General features: G+C 42.2%; 1 protein-coding gene across 2 annotated transcripts in view; it reads right to left on the reverse strand.

Moving 5' to 3' along the window:
* cfap74 (cilia and flagella associated protein 74) overlaps positions 1–20,389 on the reverse strand; it is a 50,887-nt gene extending 30,498 nt beyond the window's left edge. For both annotated transcript variants that reach the window (XM_041856233.2, XM_041856232.2), the window contains exons 1-17: positions 20,277–20,389; positions 19,898–20,005; positions 19,658–19,748; positions 19,177–19,326; positions 18,228–18,326; positions 17,790–17,894; positions 17,178–17,351; positions 16,460–16,570; positions 16,164–16,266; positions 15,458–15,615; positions 15,098–15,320; positions 14,807–14,989; positions 10,254–10,418; positions 10,008–10,126; positions 6,090–6,156; positions 5,908–5,997; positions 5,454–5,645 (exon numbers count right to left, since the gene is read on the reverse strand). In XM_041856233.2, coding sequence (XP_041712167.2) covers positions 5,454–5,645; positions 5,908–5,997; positions 6,090–6,156; positions 10,008–10,126; positions 10,254–10,418; positions 14,807–14,989; positions 15,098–15,320; positions 15,458–15,615; positions 16,164–16,266; positions 16,460–16,570; positions 17,178–17,351; positions 17,790–17,894; positions 18,228–18,326; positions 19,177–19,326; positions 19,658–19,748; positions 19,898–20,000 — 2,133 coding nt within the window. In that variant the 5' untranslated portion in view covers positions 20,001–20,005; positions 20,277–20,389. The remainder of the gene's footprint in view (positions 1–5,453; positions 5,646–5,907; positions 5,998–6,089; positions 6,157–10,007; positions 10,127–10,253; positions 10,419–14,806; positions 14,990–15,097; positions 15,321–15,457; positions 15,616–16,163; positions 16,267–16,459; positions 16,571–17,177; positions 17,352–17,789; positions 17,895–18,227; positions 18,327–19,176; positions 19,327–19,657; positions 19,749–19,897; positions 20,006–20,276) is intronic.
* Positions 20,390–21,835: the final 1,446 nt, after the last annotated feature.

Below are 21,835 nucleotides of genomic sequence, written 5' to 3' on the forward strand. Positions count from 1 at the left end.
CTGGGTCTTCCAGCATGACAACGACCCGAAACACACAGCCAGGGCAACTAAGGAGTGGCTCCGTAAGAAGCATCTCAAGGTCCTGGAGTGGCCTAGCCAGTCTCCAGACCTGAACCCAATAGAAAATCTTTGGAGGGAGCTGAAAGTCCGTATTGCCCAGCGACAGCCCCGAAACCTGAAGGATCTGGAGAAGGTCTGTATGGAGGAGTGGGCCAAAATCCCTGCTGTAGTGTGTGCAAACCTGGTCAAGATCTACAGGAAACGTTTGATCTCTGTAATTGCAAACAAAGGTTTCTGTACCAAATATTAAGTTCTGCTTTTCTGATGTATCAAATACTTATGTCATGCAATAAAATGCAAATTAATTACTTAAAAATCATACAATGTGATTTTCTGGATTCTTGTTTTAGATTCCGTCTCTGACAGTTGAAGTGTACCTATGATAAAAATTACAGACCTCTACATGCTTTGTAAGTCGGCAGTGTATCAAATACTTGTTCTCCCCACTGTATATAAATATATATACAGTGGGGGAAAAAAGTATTTAGTCAGCCACCAATTGTGCAAGTTCTCCCTCTTAAAAAGATGAGAGAGGCCTGTAATTTTCATCATAGGTACACGTCAACTATGACAGACAAAATGAGAAAACAAAATCCAGAAAATCACATTGTAGGATTTTTAATGAATTTATTTGCAAATTATGGTGGAAAATAAGTATTTGGTCAATAACAAAAGTTTCTCAATACTATGTTATATACCCTTTGTTGGCAATGACACAGGTCAAACATTTTCTGTAAGTCTTCACAAGGTTTTCACACACTGTTGCTGGTATTTTGGCCCATTCCTCCATGCAGATCTCCTCTAGAGCAGTGATGTTTTGGGGCTGTCGCTGGGCAACACGGACTTTCAACTCCCTCCAAAGATTTTCTATGGGGTTGAGATCTGGAGACTGGCTAGACCACTCCAGGACCTTGAAATGCTTCTTACGAAGCCACTCCTTCGTTGCCCGGGCGGTGTGTTTGGGATCATTGTCATGCTGAAAGACCCAGCCACGTTTCATCTTCAATGCCCTTGCTGATGGAAGGAGGTTTTCACTCAAAATCTCACGATACATGGCCCCATTCATTTTTTCCTTTACACGGATCAGTCGTCCTGGTCCCTTTGCAGAAAAACAGCCCCAAAGCATGATGTTTCCACCCCCATGCTTCACAGTAGGTATGGTGTTCTTTGGATGCAACTCAGCATTCTTTGTCCTCCAAACACGACGAGTTGAGTTTTTACCAAAAAGTTCTATTTTGGTTTCATCTGACCATATGACATTCTCCCAATCCTCTTCTGGATCATCCAAATGCACTCTAGCAAACTTCAGACGGGCCTGGACATGTATTGGCTTAAGCAGGGGGACACGTCTTGCACTGCAGGATTTGAGTCCCTGGCGGCGTAGTGTGTTACTGATGGTAGGCTTTGTTACTTTGGTCCCAGCTCTCTGCAGGTCATTCACTAGGTCCCCCCGTGTGGTTCTGGGATTTTTGCTCACCATTCTTGTGATCATTTTGACCCCACGGGGTGAAATCTTGTGTGGAGCCCCAGATCGAGGGAGATTATCAGTGGTCTTGTATGTCTTCCATTTCCTAATAATTGCTCCCACAGTTGAGTTCTTCAAACCAAGCAGCTTACCTATTGCAGATTCAGTCTTCCCAGCCTGGTGCAGGTCTACAATTTTGTTTCTGGTGTCCTTTGACAGCTCTTTGGTCTTGGCCATAGTGGAGTTTGGAGTGTGACTGTTTGAGGTTGTGGACAGGTGTATTTTATACTGATAACAAGTTCAAACAGGTGCCATTAATACAGGTAACGAGTGGAGGACAGAGGAGCCTCTTAAAGAAGAAATTACAGGTCTGTGAGAGCCAAAAATCTTGCTTGTTTGTAGGTGACCAAATACTTATTTTCCACCATAATTTGCAAATAAATTCATAAAAAATCCTACAATGTGAATTTCTGGATTTTTTTTCCTCAATTTGTCTGTCATAGTTGACGTGTACCTATGATGAAAATTACAGGCCTCTCTCATCTTTTTAAGTGGGAGAACTTGCACAATTGGTGGCTGACTAAATACTTTTCCCCCCCACTGTGTATATATATATATATATATATATATATATATATATATATATATATATACACACATACAGTGCCTTGCAAGTATTCATCCCCCTTGGCGTTTTTCCTATTTTGTTGCATTACAACCTGTAATTTAAATGGATTTTTATTTGAATTTCATATAATGGACATACACAAAATAGTCCAAAGTTGTGAAGTGAAATAAAATATAAAAACGGAAAAGTGGTGCGTGCATATGTATTCACCCCCTTTGCTATGAAGCCCCTAAATACGATCTGGTGCAACCAATTACCTTCAGAAGTCACATAATTAGTTAAATAAAGTCCACCTGTGTGCAATCTAAGTGTCACATGATCTGTCACATGATCTCAGTATATACAGCTGCGGAAAAAATTAAGAGACCACTGCAAAATTATCAGTTTCTCTGGTTTTACTATTTATAGGTATGTGTTTGGGTAAAAATAACATTTTTGTTTTATTGTACAAACTACTGACAACATTTCTCAAAAATTCCAAATAAAAATATTGTAATTTAGAGCATTTATTTGCAGAAAATGACAACTGGTCAAAATAACAAAAAAGATGCAGTGTTGTCAGACCTCGAATAATGCAAAGAAAATAAGTTCATGTTCATTTTTAAACAACACAATACTAATGTTTTAACTTAGGAAGAGTTCAGAAATCAATATTTGGTGGAATAACCCTGATTTTCAATCACAGCTTTCATGCGCCTTGGCATTCTGTCCACAAGTCTTTCACATTGAGGTTGGGTGACTTTATGCCACTCCTGGCGCAAAAATTCAAGCAACTCGGCTTTGTTTGATGGCTTGTGACCATCCATCTTCCTCTTGATCACATTCCAGAAGTTTTCAATGGGGTTCAGGTCTGGAGATTGGGCTGGCCATGACAGGGTCTTGATCTGGTGGTCCTCCATCCACACCTTGATTGACCTGGCTGTGTGGCATGGCGCATTGTCCTGCTGGAAAAACCAATCCTCAGAGTTGGGGAACAATGTCAGAGCAAAAGGAAGCAAGTTTTCTTCCAGGACAACCTTGTACGTGGCTTGATTAATGTGTCCTTCACAAAGACAAATCTGCCCAATTCCAGCCTTGCTGAAGCACCCCCAGATCATCACCGATCCTCTACCAAATTTCACAGTGGGTGCGAGACACTGTGGCTTGTAGGCCTCTCCAGGTCTCCGTCTAACCATTAGACGACCAGGTGTTGGGCAAAGCTGAAAATTGGACTGATCAGAGAAGATGACCTTACTCCAGTCCTCTACGGTCCAATCCTTATGGTCTTTTGAAAACTTCAGCCTGGCTCTTTTTTGCTTCTCATTGATGAAGGGCTTTTTTCTAGCTTTGCACGACTTCAGCCCTGCCCCTAGAAGCCTGTTTCGAACCGTCCTCACCGTGCACTTCACCCCAGCTGCCGTTTTGACATTCTTTTTGTAGGTCACTTGATGTCATCCTACGGTTGTTGAGTGACATTCAAATGAGTTGGCGGTCATCCCGGTCAGTAGAGAGTCGTTTTCGCCCTCTGCCGGTCTGTAGCTTTGTTGTCCCCAATGTCTGCTGCTTGACCTTGTTCTTATGAACCACCGTCTTTGAAATTTTAAGGATGGAAGCAACCTGACGCTCACTGTATCCCTCTGCCAGTAAAGCCAGAATTGACCCCTTTCCTTTTCAACTCTTTTGGCATGGTCAATAGTTATTTTTTAAATTAATATAACTTTTTAGGTACTATTAGCACTGTTTTTGCCATCCAGCTGGTCCTATTGCAAGAGGATAGTGATGACCACAGCAGTGGTTTTTATACTTTTCCTCGTTAAATAAGATTTGGTTAATGTGATCACCTAATCAGTACCTAATTCAGTAGAATGAGGTGTGCCTGTGTTGGAATTCAACAGACACTGGAATGGAATGGCTGTCATACATGTAGAGATGCTGATTTAAGAAAAATTTGCAGTGGTCTCTTTTTTCCACACCTGTTCTGAAAGGCCCCAGAGTCTGCAACACCACTAAGCAAGGGGCACCACCAAGCAAGCGGCACCATGAAGACCAAGGAGCTCTCCAAACAGGTCAGGGACAAAGTTGTAGAGAAGTACAGATCAGGGTTGGGTTATAAAACAATATCAGAAACTTTGAACATCCCACGGAGCACCATTAAATCCATTATAAAAAAATTGAAAGAATATGGCACCACAACAAACCTGCCAAGAGAGGGCCGCCCACCAAAACTCACGGACCAGGCAAGGAGGGCATTAATCAGAGAGGCAACAAAAAGACCAAAGATAACCCTGAAGGAGCTGTAAAGCTCCACAGCGGAGATTGGAGTATCTGTCCATAGGACCACTTTAAGCCGTACACTCCACAGAGCTGGGCTTTACAGAAGAGTGGCCAGAAAAAAGCCATTGCTTAAAGAAAAAAATAGGCAAACACGTTTGGTGTTTGCCAAAAGGCATGTGGGAGACTCCCCAAACATATGGAAGAAGGTACTCTGGTCAGATGAGACTAAAATTGAGCTTTTTGGCCATCAAGGAAAACGCTATGTCTGGCGCAAACCCAACACCTCTCATCACCCCGAGAACACCATCCCCACAGTGAAGCATGGTGGTGGCAGCATCATGCTGTGGGGATGTTTTTCATCGGCAGGGACTGGGAAACTGGTCAGAATTGAAGGAATGATGGATGGCGCTAAATACAGGGAAATTCTTGAGGGAAACCTGTTTCAGTCTTCCAGAGATTTCAGACTGGGACGGAGGTTCACCTTCCAGCAGGACAATGACCCTAAGCATACTGCTAAAGCAACACTTGAGTGGTTTAAAGGGAAACATTTAAATGTATTTTTAATGGCCTAGTCAAAGCACAGACCTCAATCCAATTGAGAATCTGTGGTATGACTTAAAGATTGCTGTACACCAGCGGAACCCATCCAACTTGAAGGAGCTGGATCAGTTTTGCCTTGAAGAATGGGCAAAAATCTCAGTGGCTACATGTGCCAAGCTTATAGAGACATACCCCAAGAGACTTGCAGCTGTAATTGCTGCAAAAGTGGCTCTACAAAGTATTGACTTTGGGGGGGTGAATAGTTATGCACGCTCAGGTTTTCCGTTTTTTGGTCTTATTTCACGAGAAAAAATATTTTGCGTCTTCAAAGTGGTAGGCATGTTGTGTTAATCAAATGATATAAACCCCCAAAAAATCAATTTTAATTCCAGGTTGTAAGGCAACAAAATGCCAAGGGGGGTGAATAGTTTCGCAAGCCACTGTATATATAAACCTGATATGACACAGAGACACCCTTGTAACAGGGATCAAGGGTCAGGGTCTCACCTGGGTGCTGGCGGAGGAGGCCTCGGACAAGGCCTGAGCCTGGTGCTGGGACTGCGCTAGGCTAGGGCAAGGGGAGGGTACCAGGGTGAAGCGTGTCCCCAGGGCCCCCCTGTTGGTCAGGGTGATAGCCCGGGAAATGGTCTGGCCCACCACGTGGGTGCCAAAAACAATGAGGTCGATGTCCACAGACAGCTAGGAGATGTATGACATGAGACACAATGAAAATGTGCATAAGTACTGAGAAAGCACATGGATGAAGTATACAGTATTGAGAGGGTACATTCATAGATGAACATCACAACATTGTAAATGCAATACTATACATAAGGAATAGAAGAATTGAGGGCCGTGTGCAGCCATTTCAGGAAATATTCAGATGACAGCAGGCTAAGCTGCTGAGTAGGATACTAAGATAAATGGGCACTCTTCAGACGAGGTCCTTCTTAGTACTCACATCACATTTCTTAATGGTGCATCTGATGGGCACAGAGAAGGGGCCAGCTGCTGACACAAACTGGACCTCTCCCTTCAAATCCTTATTTATCTAAAAGGACAGCAATGGTGATAATTTGTTAGGGGGGTAAATAACTCTTGGAGACAGATGGGTATGCTCGTCTGTCTGTCTGACTGACTCACCATTGGTTGAAAAATGACCTGCATGTCACAGGCCATCCCAGCAGATATTGGACCAGGAGGCTCAAAGCTGAAACAGAGGAGGGTGCGTTCCTATAACAAAAGCCTTCACACAACAACCCAATTCAAAGGAATGCATCTCACACACAGTGGGATATAAAAGAGCAGTTTACATCAAAACATTTTATGACCTGCACCAGCCATTCATACTCCAGTCAGACAGAGCCATTGAGACAACACAGCATGATATTCTCCATACTCAGTGGAATTATATTGCAGATCCATTTACACCACGGTTGTGAAGATTTGGCCAGGTCAGGTTATACATTATGGATGCAATTGAGGCCGATTTAAATGGCAACATAGTGTGTGTGTGTGTGTGCATGTTTGTGTGTAATTGCTAAGTTCCATGTGTAAAAAGCAAACAAGTTCAAAATGAATATAACAGCAACATTCTACAAAAAAAGCTAAAGGATGTTGTGTCTGCAGGGAAAAGAAAATGAACATAATTTAAACAGAGGAATCAAAAGTTGACATTAAGCTGGTATTCAGAGATCTGATCGGCACAACATACCAGGAGCAAAGGTTAGCATTCAATTCTTAAAGCTACTGATGTAAGAAACAGTGTTCAGAAATTCCTAATCAATTAGGAAACATCACATATGTCTGATATTGTATAGCCTACTAGCGCCTACTGATGACCATGTTTTAATAAATTATCTAGAGGCAAAAGCCAGTAGCCCAGAGATTGCCCTGGAGCACTCCAAATGTTCCAGCCTCCAAAATATATAAAAGGCTACCCAACCGATACAGTGGAGCGAAAAGGCCACAGGAGAATTTCTCAAAATTCAATAGATAAACAATGAGTTGGAAAAAACAACCATAAGCACGACAGTAAGGATGAATATATAGAGCACAAGCTAAGAATCAGTATCAAACTATTGTGTGATTATGGCTTAATGATTTAAATGATTATACAGTATATTGCTCTCATGTCACATAGACTTGAACTGAAACCCATTTTGTGTCTAATACAACCAGGCTCAACCAATTTGACTAGACTAGTTTTGGAGTGACCTCTTTCTCCAATGACAAGGGAGGGTTTTTGATCTGGGACAGTCAATGGACAGTACTCTGGTGGAGAGGCTAGGAGAGGAGGGCTGAAATGCTCCCTGGATCCCATTCCTCACCCCTCTCCAATAGGACATACCTTAGATCAGGGTTCCCCAATAGGTGGCCCGTGGGTAATTTTATTTGGCCCCCCAAGTTTTCGGAGCAATATATTTATATTATTATTTATTTTGTTGTTGTTGTTGTTGTTGGACATAAAAGACTAACATCACCAGGAAATCAACTCAAAGTGATATTAATTTAGGAAGTCTGTTCTGATTTTGGGCATGTATAGAAGCCCGTCAATCACAGTATATTATTTTGCGATATCATACACCTATACATACCCTATACTCTACATCTTTATTGACATATATTTAGATACAAATCCGTTAAAATACTAGTGAGAGAAATCATATGTCATATCATGCTATTTCAAATAGAAATCAGATTGGAACTGCTGAAAGTCAAAGACCGTCGACAGTAGCCTGCTGTGCCCTGGAAATGAATGAAAGAGGCCAAAATGGGCATGCTCACAGGCAGCATCACAGAACACAACCAACATCTGTTGTCTCAATAAGAGGAGTCACACTTTAACAAAGTATGTACTATCTACTGTATCTACCTATACCAGGGTTCCCCAATTGGAGGCCCGCGGGCCAAATTCGGCCGGCAGTGATTTTATTTTGGGGGAACTAAAAATTATTTTTCGATGTTGGACATAAAAGACTGTAAAATCACTAGGAAATCAGCTCAAAGCGATAATTTAGGAAATCTGTTCCCAAGTATTCCCACGTGTAAATAGAGAGGCATATGTGATCGTATCCCAATGTAATCAAGGTTTGAAATGATTCTGTTTTTGTCAAATACTATATCTGTTTGGGATTATTGCTGTCAAATTGTTCCGGCCCCCGACCATCCGGTCAAGGAAAAATCGGTCCACGGCTGAATGTAATTGGGGAACCCTGACCTACACTCTCTGACAGTCTGCTTTCAAAATGCTTTCTAAATGCCATATGAATGCATGGAGGGAGGCATTATTTTCTAAGTAAAAAATAAAAACAAATGTTTTCAAAGAAAAAAGACAACAGTTCACTAGGGATTGAGTGTTGAGTGAGACCATGTTGAAGATGTGTGGTGAACAGTACAGTAAATCAGGCCATATTTACAGTTAGACTAAAAATATCTGGCAGGAGCCCATATGTGCAGTATGACTGCCTGGCATATACATTATCCAACCCTCCTGGGTGACACTGATCCCATAACAAATCAAATCAGCACTAGTTAGTTCATCAACACTGTTAACACCCAAACATGCCTGATGGCTACATACGGTGCTGTGCCAAAACATGAGTCCTGTCACATTAACTAGAAGAGAGGAGCCATATGACAGATTCTGAGTCAGGTGTCCATTTTGGAACCATCTCAGGCTCTGGTCAGTCTTAGGCAGTAGCATTAAAAACACTGAATAATGTATGTAAGCCAAATTGTTTATAAAAAAATAGTTTTAAGCAGTAAAAGTGCTGTGTTTTCATGTGTATAACACCTTAGTAACGTTTGGCAGAGCCTGAGCAGTCCACCTAGCAGAGTCCCAGCAGTAAGGCTAAGACATGGCAGAGAGAGAATCAGCCCTGGCACACACACAGCTACGCTGGGAGGAAGAGAGATGGAGAGCCATTTTTAGAATTTCAGGGGGCGTCGAAAGAACGATGGATGGGCGGCATGTAAAAACCAGAGCATGTTCTTGGTTAACGTTTGTCTACCGCTGAGCAAATTATACTTAAGCCCTGAACATAGTGGTCATTTAAGACATTTTAAATAACATTTAAAAAGAAAAATCCTCCAAAACAAAATACTAAAATCCACATTACGGATTACATAACAGTCCCCAATTTCTTTTTATCAATCACGACAACCATATTGCTTGCATTATAGTACATTATAGCAATCCACCCCCATTTTCACCAGAAAATCTATCGGGTACAGATCTTTTGGGTACTTAAAACAACATCCCATTAAGGCATTCAAATCTACCTTTTCAAAAGTGACACTACTGCGTACTATAGCCCCAATAAAGGATCCTCCTCCTTCTCTGGGTCACGGTACTGGTGGATGATAGGCTGTGGCACTGGCACCCCAGAGTAATGGGTGAGCTGAGCTGAACGGCTCACTGAGAAGTGGAGTGTGTGTGTGTTTGTATGTGTGTGGAATGTGGAGGCGATGTGTGCAGACAGGCCCTGCCGAGGCTCCAACCAACCCAACCACGAGACACTTTGACTGGGCTCTATTTGAGCCAGCAGCAGCCTGGGAGGACGAGGACTTAGTTCACTCACTCGGGCAGAAAGAGCAGAGGCCCACGTAACCGCATCAAGTCAGAGTTATCTTACTATCTCTCTGGAAAGGGATAGAGTGAGTGGTGTGTGACCCACATGTAACACTCATCCCTCCTTTGTTTGTGGGTGGGAGGGATGGAGGCTCGGGACTGAGAGAAATGCATTAATGAGACTGAGCTAGTGTGTAAGCTTTGTGAGGGGGTGGATGCTCAAGGGAGAAGTTGCGCGGACCCAACCAAAGATCTAGGATCAGATTACCCGACCTTAAAACAATCTGACCCTAGACCAGGGGTTATGGGCAATTTTAACCAATCAGTGGTGGACATTCCTCTTCCGTCCATGTGACGTTAGACCCCATTAACTATTACCTGTTTTTCTGAGCCTACGAGAAATTAGTAACAGGTTTTGATCGCAAGAAAGTCGTTTTCCACTTCTGTTCCAATTCAACCTACCATGGAACTTAAGCTATAAGGCTCACCTTATTGAAATGAAATCCATCAGATCCATGGTGACACCAAGTAACTTGCAATAATTGGTTGTGTAGCTGACATTAGTCAGGTTGACCTTCTTCTTATACGTCTGTCCCACCTCAAAGTCCTGCAACAGTATGTGGATGTGTGAAATACCTGCATGTCATTTTGTCTGAAATTACTGCACAGTATGACATGCCTGCATCTTCTGCAATACAATACAATGCATAGTTATACAACGCAGAGCAATGTACCTTGAAGAGGACGATTTCTGGCTTGCTGATGAAAGGTGAGCCTTTGAATTCCTTCCCCTGTATAACTCTTTTACCAGCCACTGGAGGTTTCCCCACCGGCAGCAAAGACAGATTCTGTCTCTCTGCTTGCGACTGTAATGATTTAGTCTCTTCATTTGGAGTGCTCTGGAAAATCAGGGGGGAAATGAACACCAATTCAGGTCATATTTCAAAGTTGAAAAATATCCATATATTGATATACTACAGCTTGTGAATTTTAGACAAACAAACAGATATAAAACTTTGGCTTATGTTTCTTTCAAAGCCATATTGACACAAAAGGGCATGGCCAATGCAACCAACACCATACCATGGAACAAATGAAATAAACAATATGTTAACAATTATTTAAATTCACAAGTACACTACAGTAGATCAACTCTACAAACAAAACATAAATAGTGTATGATTGTAAACAGTAGTTGCATAATATGTAGCGTACTGGCCTGTAGTTATTGTCTACCAGTGGAAACCGTTCTGAATTCTCATAGACAGGCCATTCATGTCCCGCTCAGTTAATCAAGGCAGACAAGGCAGCATCCAGACACAAACAAGACAAGACATCAGCCTTTGAGGAAGAGCGCTAATGTGATATGCATTTAGGAAAATGTTAATGTTGATAAAATTGCAGTGATTTCTGTCTCGCCCTCAAGAGTTAAGGAGCTGAGTAATTTTGGCCTATGGTCCTTTACTTTTGTGTAAACTAAACTCATAACAACTCGGCTCACAACCCAATCCTCATGTGACGTGATGTCATGAGGACATCATTTGCAGAAGTGCCTGTGAAAAGTAAAAACCTTTCCACATGACTTCTCGCACACAGGACTATCTGGCCTGAATGACTGTCATGTTCCGTTGGAGGCTTCCAAGGCACCAGCAAATGAGAAGTGATGTCTGTCGCCATGGATCTCAAGAGTGGGAGAGAGGCAGTAGAGGCAACCCACTGCTGCTGGCTGGGGAGTAGTAGCACAGTTCTAAAGCTACCCTTTCTCCTGTTCTATACAATATGACCTAGTGGTACCAGTCCCAGTTTACCATTTATTTCTCACTTAGTACAGTGAGGGAAAAAAGTATTTGATCCCCTGCTGATTTTGTATGTTTGCCCACTGACAAAGAAATGATCAGTCTATAATTTTAATGGTAGGTTTATTTGAACAGTGAGAGAGAATAAGAACAAAAAAATCCAGAAAAACGCATGTAAAAAATGTTATAAATTGATTTGCATTTTAATGAGGGAAATAAGTATTTGACCCCCTCTCAATCAGAAAGATTTCCGGCTCCCAGGTGTCTTTTATACAGGTAACGAGCTGAGATTAGGAGCACACTCTTAAAGGGAGTGCTCCTAATCTCAGTTTGTTACCTGTATAAAAGACACCTGTCCACAGAAGCAATAAATCAATCAGATTCCAAACTCTCCACCATGGCCAACACCAAAGAGCTCTCCAAGGATGTCAGGGACAAGATTGTAGACCTACACAAGGCTGGAATGGGCTACAAGACCATCGCCAAGCAGCTTGGTGATAAGGTGACAACAGTTGGTGCGATTATTCGCAAATGGAAGAAACACAAAATAACTGTCAACCTCCCTCGGCCTGGGGCTCCATGCAAGATCTCACCTCGTGGAGTTGCAATGATCATGAGAACGGTGAGGAATCAGCCCAGAACTACACAGGAGGATCTTGTCAATGATTTCAAGGCAGCTGGGACCATAGTCACCAAGAAAACAATTGGTAACACACTACGCCGTGAAGGACTGAAATCCTGCAGCGCCCGCAAGGTCCCCATGCTCAAGAAAGCACATATACAGGCCCGTCTGAAGTTTGCCAATGAACATCTGAATGATTCAGAGGAGAACTGGGTGAAAGTGTTGTGGTCAGATGAGACCAAAATCGAGCTCTTTGGCATCAACTCAACTCGCCGTGTTTGGAGGAGGAGGAATGCTGCCTATGACCCCAAGAACACCATCCCCACCGTCAAACATGGAGGTGGAAACATTATGCTTTGGGGGTGTTTTTCTGCTAAGGGGACAGGACAACTTCACCGCATCAAAGGGACGATGGACGGGGCCATGTACCATCAAATCTTGGGTGAGAACCTCCTTCCCTCAGCCAGGGCATTGAAAATGGGTCGTGGATGGGTATTCCAGCATGACAATGACCAAAAACACATGGCCAAGGCAACAAAGGAGTGGCTCAAGAAGAGGCAAATTAAGGTCCTGGAGTGTCCTAGCCAGTCTCCAGACCTTAATCCCATAGAAAATCTGTGGAGGGAGCTGAAGGTTCGAGTTGCCAAACGTCAGCCTCGAAACCTTAATGACTTGGAGAAAATCTGCAAAGAGGAGTGGGACAAAATCCCTCCTGAGATGTGTGCAAACCTGGTGGCCAACTACAAGAAACGTCTGACCTCTGTGATTGCCAACAAGGGTTTTGCCATCAAGTACTAAGTCATGTTTTTCAGAGGGGTCAAATACTTATTTCCCTCATTAAAATGCAAATCAATTTATAACATTTTTGACATGCGTTTTTCTGGATTTTTTTGTTGTTATTCTGTCTCTCACTGTTCAAATAAACCTACCATTAAAATTATAGACTGATCATGTCTTTGTCAGTGGGAAAACGTACAAAATCAGCAGGGGATCAAATACTTTTTTCCCTCACTGTATTTCATAGTTCTCAATGGTCAATTGTGTTTTCAGATTTACCATAAGCCAATAAGGCTTGTTTGACTACACTATAGAACAAATTACTTATGTTTATTACACTTATGGATATACATTTACAGTGGCTTGCGAAATTATTTACCCCCCTTGGCATTTTTCCTATTTTGTTGCCTTTCAACATGGAATTAAAATTGATTTTTTGGGGGTTTGTATCATTTGATTTACACAACATGCCTACCACTTTGAAGATGCAACATTTCTTTTTTTGTGAAACAAACAAGAAATAAGACAAACAAACTGAAAACTTGAGCGTGCATAACTATTCAACCCCCCAAAATCAATACTTTGTAGAGCCTTCTTTTGCAGCAATTACAGCTGCAAGTCTCTTGGGGCATGTCTCTATAAGCTTGGCACATCTAGCCACTGGGATTTTTGCCCATTCTTCAAGGCATAACTGCTCCAGCTCCTTCAAGTTGGATGGGTTCCGCTTGTGTACAGCAATCTTTAAGTCATACCACAGATCCTCAATTGGATTGAGGTCTGTGCTTTGACTAGGCCATTCCAAGACATTTAAATGTTTCCTCTTAAACCACTCGAGTGTTGTTTTAGCAGTATTCTTAGGGTCATTGTCCTGCTGGAAGGTGAACCTCCATCCCAGTCTCAAATGTCTGGAAGACTGAAACAGGTTTCCCTCAAGAATATCCCTGTATTTAGCGCTGTCCTTCATTCCTTCAATTCTAACCAGTTTCCCGGTCCCTGCCGATGAAAAACATCCCCACAGCATGATGCTGCCACCACCATGCTTCACTGTGGGGATGGTGTTCTCGGGGTGATGAGAGGTGTTGGGTTTGCGCCAGACATAGCGTTTTCCTTGATGGCCAAAAAGCTCAATTTTAGTCTAATCAGACCAGTGTACCTTCTTCCATATGTTTCGGGAGTATCCCACATGCCTTTTGGCGAACACCAAATGTGTTTGCTTATTTTTTTCTTTAAGCAATGGCTTTTTTCTGGCCACTCTTCCGTAAAGCCCAGCTCTGTGGAGTGTACAGCTTAAAGTGGTCCTATGTACAGATACTCCAATCTCCGCTGTGGAGCTTTGCAGCTCCTTCAGGGTTATCTTTGGTCTCTTTGTTGCCTCTCTGATTAATGCCCTCCTTGCCTGGTCCGTGAGTTTTGGTGGGCGGCCCTCTCTTGGCAGGTTTGTTGTGGTGCCATATTCTTTCCATTTTTTTATAATGGATTTAATGGTGCTCCGTGTGATGTTCAAAGTTTTGGATATTGTTTTATAACCCAACCCTGATCTGTACTTCTCCACAACATGGTCCCTGACCTGTTTGGAGAGCTCCTTGGTCTTCATGGTGCCGCTTGCTTGGTGGTGCCCCTTGCTTAGTGGTGTTGCAGACTCTGGGGCCTTTCAGAACAGGTGTATATATACTGAGATCATGTGACAGATAATGTGACACTTAGATTGCACACAGGTGGACTTTATTTAACTAATTATGTGACTTCTGAAGGTAATTGGTTGCACCAGATCTTATTTAGGGGCTTCATAGCAAAGGTGGGTTAATACAAATGCACGCACCTATTTTTTAAATTTCACTTCACCAATTTGGACTATTTTGTGGATGTCCATTACATGAAATCCAAATAAAAATCCATTTAAATTACAGGTTGTAATGCAACAAAATAGGAAAAACGCCAAGGGGGATGAATACTTTTGCAAGGCACTGTATTTTGAGATGGAACACAAAAAGGGAATGGAGTTGAGCATTGTGTCTAATCTGAATATGATTGTATTTGTGAGTTGATACAATGATAAGTGTGTTGATGATGATGTGTGTTATTAAAATGGTACCTGGTGAACTTGACGTTTCTGGTCCCACAGGCCAGTGAACTCAGGCTGCGCCAGGCTGTCCGTGAGGCCCTGCTCCTCCTCCAGGTCCCTGCTCTCCTCCTGGTCAGACAGCTCTGATGAAGAGCTGCTGTCACTAAACACTGTGTCCTGCTGGGAAGGCCGTGAGGAGGTGGTTGGATGCTCCTTTAATCATGGGGAAAACACACACCAACCAGAGTTTTCATGTCATGTGTACCATTTTCTTTATTAGACTCTTGTTTCAGCAGTCTGATTTTTTAAATTTCCGCTCACTCGTTTTCTTTTCTCTGCCTTTGTTTCTGCCGGCTGTGGATCAAGGCTCTGAAGGACCTTCTCTGGAGATCTCCCCCGCCCTGCCAACCTCTCTACAAGGCTCACTTGGGTGGGAGGGAACAGCAGAGCATGGCGCCTCTTGCGTCTCTCTAACAACTCCTCTTCCAGCAGTAACTTTGAGACGATTTCCACCCGTTTGGATTTCTGCTTTTCCTCAAATTCTCTGAAAAACGACCACAACAACAACAACAAGCCATTGTGAGCAAAATAGGATCATATTTCTCCTTGGCGCGTTATTGTGAGAAGGAAACACCCATGCATTAAGGGGGAGAGAGAAGCAGATTGATCAGACGAACACACTCTTTCTTTCGGTGGAAGTCCTGGAGCTTTTTCTGTTGGTACATGTGCTTGGTGCTGTTGGTACCCTGTGTCTGTAGGGACTCTCTTAGCTGTCTCTCCTCCTCCTCTTGTCTCCGAGCCTGGGCTTTGGCCCTCGTCTGTTGGGCTCGCAGGCTCTCCTGGAAACAACACAAATGTAGAGTGAACAAGGTCAAGGAGGAATGATACTTCCCCTTTGTTCATGAGGACAACTGTCGAGAGAACAAAACACAAACTAGGCTTTCAGTAAGAATAATACTGATGCTTCTTTAAGCAGGGAATATACTGTGTGATTTCAAAACAATGATGCAATGATTGTAGTAATCAATTAGAAATTCAATCGTGCAGTGAGGGCTTCCATCACACTGTGTTCACTCTACTAATACAGCAGCAATTGGTCAAGATTCTTAAACTACTAAATCGTACAAAGAGGTCCAAAGTGTATTCCCAGCTTAATATAGTAAATCAGAACATTTGTCCGTCCATTGGAAGGCAAAATAAATTGTGTCACCTTGTGTTCATGACAATGTGATGATGCCCATTGCTATTTTCCATTTGGCTGGACCCTCAGAAACACGAGCTAGGAGCCGAGGACCGACGCTCTTATCTTAACTCTACTCAATGCCTAAACAATAGCCTTGGGTCGCGGAATTTCATGTTCACACTCAAAAAAGTGTGCACTGCTTACTTGGGTGGCTGCAATGTTGGCCTTCAATGACAGGACTGCCTGCATCCTTTTCTGCCTCAGCCCTCGACTCTGCTGCTCCTTCTCTGCCTCTTCCCGATGCATCCTGGACACAAGAGGGACGTAGCTATCATTCAAGAGTGAAGGAGGGTGCATACATTCATTTGTTATGATGTTAATTATAAACTGCTATGGGATAGCTGGTTATCAACTCTACGAGTTCATAGCTAAGTTCAATACATTCTATATGCTCATGTTATATGTGTATTAGCTGTTGATAGGTTGAACACAGCCGTTACCTGTTGATAGTCTCTTTTAGATACAGTGCTGCTTTCTGGTGGCTAGCCTGGGCCAGCTCTGTGGTCCTCTGACAGTGAGTCTCCTCCTCCCTCTGTATGGCCGCCTGCCTCCTGTTAAAAGACAAACAACATCACGCTCAAATGGAAATAATCTTTACTAATGACAATTCAATTATCTCAGTAACAATAGGCTAGGCTACTGTGTAGTATTTTTTTGTATGTCTATACAGACAGATTAACCTGGGTCATGACAATATTATGGAAAATGTTATCATAATTACCATGTATGGCACTTTGTATGTAGTCTTTCGTGACAGACATAACAATAGAAATGTGCACATGTGATATTTTGTATTTGTATTTATTATGGATCCCCATTAGCTGCTGCCCTGCAGCAGGTAGTCTTACTGGGGTCCAGCAAAAATTAAGGCAGTAATACATTATAATACAACATTTAAACATTAAAATACATTTTACAACAGATTTCACAATACATTAACTGTGTGCCCTCCGGCCACTACAACACACAATCCAGGTGTACGTGTTTGTATAGTGTGTATGTTATGTGTGTTTGTATGTGTGTGTTTGTACCTGTGTGTACAAAGTTTTGGGTGCTGAGATTACTTTGTATGTGACATTAGTACTGTCTAGTTTGTGTGCAATAAAGTTATGTTGCTCACAAAAAAACTAACAAATCAAAAGGAGTGAGCTGCTTTACGCTTTGAGGCACTGTTTCCGGAGCTGCAGGCTCTGGGTGGAGGTGTCCTCCTTCTGTAGCCTGGCCTCCCCTCTCTGGGCCTGCAGCACCTGGTAGGCCTGCTCCTCCTCCTGCACCTCCACACGGAGGAGGGAGAAACGACCCAATTCCACCTCCACCTGACACAGCTCCAGTCTGCAGAGAAAGGGGGAGTGGTTGGACGGAGGGAGATGGGGGGAGAAAGGAGAGAGAGAGAGAGAGAGAGAGAGAGAGAGAGAGAGAGAGAGAGAGGGGGGGCAGGGAAGGTCAAGGATGAGAGTGGTGCTAAAGCTAGTTGTCAATGTGCAGCACTATGAGATTTCAGCTATGAAAAGTCTACAAGGAAAATGGTTTGTTCTAATGGGAGCTTGTGGCATTTGAATCAAATGTATCTTGAAAAAGCATCTTGGATGCAACAATAAACATATGTTTGAAGAACAATATATATAATTGCAAGTAGCGGAAGTATTGTATCTATTTGCCCAACTGGAATAGCACTCAAAGGGTGAATATCTCTTTAAGATAGATAAACTTGGCAGTCACTTTGGAGCCTTGTAATGGGGCCTAAATCATGCTGCAGTAGTGCAGACTCACTCATGTTCCCTCAGAGTGTTGGCCACATGTGACTCCAGCTCCTCCTCTCGCTGTAACTCCTGACATAGGCGCTTGTGCTGGGCTCGGAGGCGAAACACGGCCACACTGCAAGAAAACACATGGGTGCTAAGGGACATTGTATTTGTTGCTAAGTGTTGTATAAAATAAAAGCATTATCATCTAATTGTTTGGTTTGGATCAAGTCAAAAACAATCCCACTAACTTAATTCACATGGGGTTAAAGAGGTCATCACCTGGGGCAATATGTATCAAGCGTCTCAGAGTAGGAGTGCTGACTTAGGACCAGATCACAATGAATAAGATTACATGGACAGGGGGGGATCTGATCCTAGATCATTACTCCTACTCTGAGTCACTTCATACAGTACATACGCCCCCTGACCTGGCTATATCTGGGTTTGCTTTGTTTGTGCCTACCTGTTGTCTTCCTCTTTCTGTTGCTCTATCTCCTCTTCCACTCTTTCTCTCTGCCTCTCCAGCTCAGAAATATGCAGACGGCAAACTTTGAGCTCCTCCCTGGAAACCAAGAAGTAAAGGCAAAACACTGCACTAAATCTACAACAACAACAACAAACCACAATGTGAAAAGCTCTCATTATGACAGTCACAAGACCATTCAGAGACTGTTAGCAAGGTAATAGGTTGGATGTGGACGTAAAAATGAATGAACGGCCATTCTGTGACTGGAGGTGGTTCCATAAAGAAAGGTGCTATTTGTTGTGCTGACAAAGAAGTCATGAAGGTGTGCTGAAGCAGGGACAGCTGTGAGATTGCAATGCACCCAACAGCTTTGAATGGCCCAATGTTCTCTTTGCATTCTAATGAAGTGCAACATAACAATCTGTGACTGGGCTAAAGAGCTGAAGCAAATAATGATGGATCATTATGGTTCAGGCCATCTGTATATTGGCTAAAAGCCAAGTGCTTAAGAGTGCTTTTATGCTGCTATTCCAATATGGCCCTGGCCACAAAAAAAGATTGCTACTGCAGTGTGTTGTTTTGTGTCAGCACAGAATGACCACCATTTATGTTTGTGCTAAAGGTCTGCATCGCAGCTCATTGGGTGCTTAATGGCTTGCTGTTGCACAAATCAACAACAAATGTGGACACATTATCAGAAATGTGTCCTCTTTGGCTGAAATTATGTTTCTTCTAATAGCCAAATCAATGAATTACAGAAACTGTTCCTTGGTTTAGGGCAGGCCTAAAAATGGGGCATTGGAATGTATTTGGGCAGAGAAAATCTTTGATTTGTGTTAAGGTGGCATATAAAGGTCTGATCCTTGCCAAACACAGGCTGCGTCCCAAATAAAACTCTATTTCCTTTATAGTGCACTACAGAAGTATTTGGGACGCAAACACAGACCTGGCTTCCAGCACATTGTGCTCCTTCTGTCGGTGGAAGCAGTCCAGCTGGTCCAGGTTTCTTCTCAGCTTGAACATCCGTGCTGTCTCTGCATAACTCTTCTTTCCGCTACGTCCACCATCCTCTGCAAGGTCGTCATCATTATCCGCCCTTTGCAGATACAAGAGACATTGGCCTAGGTTTGGTGAATGGTCAAGAATTTATCACTAGTAATAACATGGAGTAATCTAACAATATAAGGCACACCACTATTAATGTAAAATAATTTATTTATAATCCATAATCTCATTCCCAGACACTTGCACAATAGTCTTGGGATGAGGTTAGATAATCCTAGACAAAATATTATTATAAGTAAAAAGTTATTTATAAGCCAAAAGCCAAAATTAGTATGTTGCTTAATAAAGATGAATATTTAAAGCTGAATGAAACCACATTTTTCAATCAAATAATCTGTCCTCAAAGCAGCAGAGACACCCACCAGTTAGTAGCATCTAACTCTAAAGAAAACTCTGTTGCATCCGTTGGTTGTGCTGGGTCCTCTCTGAAGGTCTCCTCTCCTGTGCCTTCATCTGAATTTGTGGGAATACAACTTTATAATGGCTAACTAGCTAGGCTACTGTATGTTTGCATTTACATGAATTTGTGATTAAGGCCCTACAAGACACATAGATACAGAACAACAACAACAAATGGCTAAACAAATGTTAGACCTAGCTACCTCCTGTATCCTCATCTGTCCAGGTGTTGAGTGGAGGATATTCAGAATGAAAAGAGGAGATGGAGACTTCCTCTGAAGGACTATCCCTGTCAGATGCGTCCATAAGACCTAAATTGAACAACATTGGTGAACTTTAGTCAACAGAAATAACTTCAAATGACAAAGAGCTCACAGACCTAAAGTTAGCTAGCTAGTAAGATGGCTAGTGTCATTACATTAAACATGTTCAGGTAGCTAGACTCATTCGTTTGCAACAGCCAACCTCGCTAGCTAGTTAGCAAGCATTGTAGCAAGCTAACTTACTAGCTAGCTAGCTAACATGATTAGCGTATATGTGGCTACTTTAAAATGTTATCTTGATTGACTGTGTTGTTGTTACCTGGAGTTCTTTCTGCAACTTTGAAGTCGCTAAATGTGTAACTTGCAGGCTAGCTAGATGGCTACTGTCTTCTCTTGTTTGAAACGTCAAGCCACTGAAGCCAGCTGCCAAACCAAGTGTGTTAGTAGTGTTTCCATGGACACCAGAGAGGGGCGGAAGCTTTAACGCGAGATGTGTGTGTGGATTCTTCTCCCCGCTCTCCTTTTCTCAGGCGCATATGATGCAATATGAATTTGCTTTCATCAGAGGAAAGGTACAGTAGCTAGTGTGTTAGACTGTCCATATCCTCTATCTGGTTTATCGCTCTCCCTCCTCTCTTCTTCCCCCATCATCTTCCCCCAGGAGAGTGGGAGAGCAACACTACAGTAGATCAGTGGGTGAGTGACGGGAGACAACTTGAAGAAAGTCATTAAACATTTACATTTTTCTGTAAATCAGCAGATCCATTAGTTCTGTATACAGGTAACTGCCAAAATAACGGAAACATTTTAGTAAATGAAGGATACAAAGTTGGGTAAGTGTACCTATTAAGCCGACCAAAATCTAAGTTTAGACATTTCCAAAGTATATACAGCCCTAATTTTCATAAGGAAAATTTAGATAAAATGAAAGATTGATATCTCATGTGAAGTTTCATGACTTTACTTACACCATTTCTTTATGTGAGATAAAAATATCTGATAAAATATGTGAAAAGTCTGGACTGGGCTTAATGGGTACTGAATGTGCCCTTTAAGCCCATGGATGTTCCAAATAAGCCCAACTCTTAAATAATCTATTTCAATTCATTTCCAGATGTTAAAAATGTACAAACTGACATTTCTTATGTAAGCTTAAATTATAATAATCTCCCCTAAAGTTATTAAAATCAATATATCATTACTATTCATCATGGAAGTAGCATTCATAACAGGGGTGTGTCCAATCATATCTGCAGAGATCAATTTGGGCCCAGGCTTTTGTTCTTGCCAACCAGTACACACCTGATTCAACTAATCAACTAATAATAAACTTCAATCAAGACTTGATTAGTTGAATCAGGTGTTACTGCTTTGGTTAGAACAAAATCCTGCACCCGGCCCGGCCATCTGTGGATAAGACGCCATACACAAAGACCGTAACATAAACATAAACAACTTTTAATTACCGTAATTATCTGAAAGCTGGTTCACATTTGCTGTACTCCTATTCATGTTCATTAGTTCAACTTGTCTTCCTAAAGCCTGTCTGAAGACCGTTTCAAATCTCCCTCTCTACTGTTGAATTACAAAGGTACATGTGGTGAACCAAAAAATAGAAACACCTGGATGAATGAGGGACAACAATATGACAATGTCCTGGCCCTAACTGCATGAGTAATTGTCCAATAATCTTCTTGTCCCTCATTTGTTTAATACTTGTAGGTATTTTATTCCTTATTCTCCTCTCTCTACATCAATGACTACCTGTCCACTCCTAACATCTTGGAGGGAGTACAAAAGCTTTTAATTGTTTTTAATATTGGTAAAGGCACCATGGCTAGATGCATAATATGCATAGCTGGAGTTTTTGAGTATTTT

This window comes from Coregonus clupeaformis, chromosome 30 (assembly GCF_020615455.1).
Source record: "Coregonus clupeaformis isolate EN_2021a chromosome 30, ASM2061545v1, whole genome shotgun sequence".
In the NCBI taxonomy this organism is placed as follows: Eukaryota; Metazoa; Chordata; class Actinopteri; order Salmoniformes; family Salmonidae; genus Coregonus; species Coregonus clupeaformis.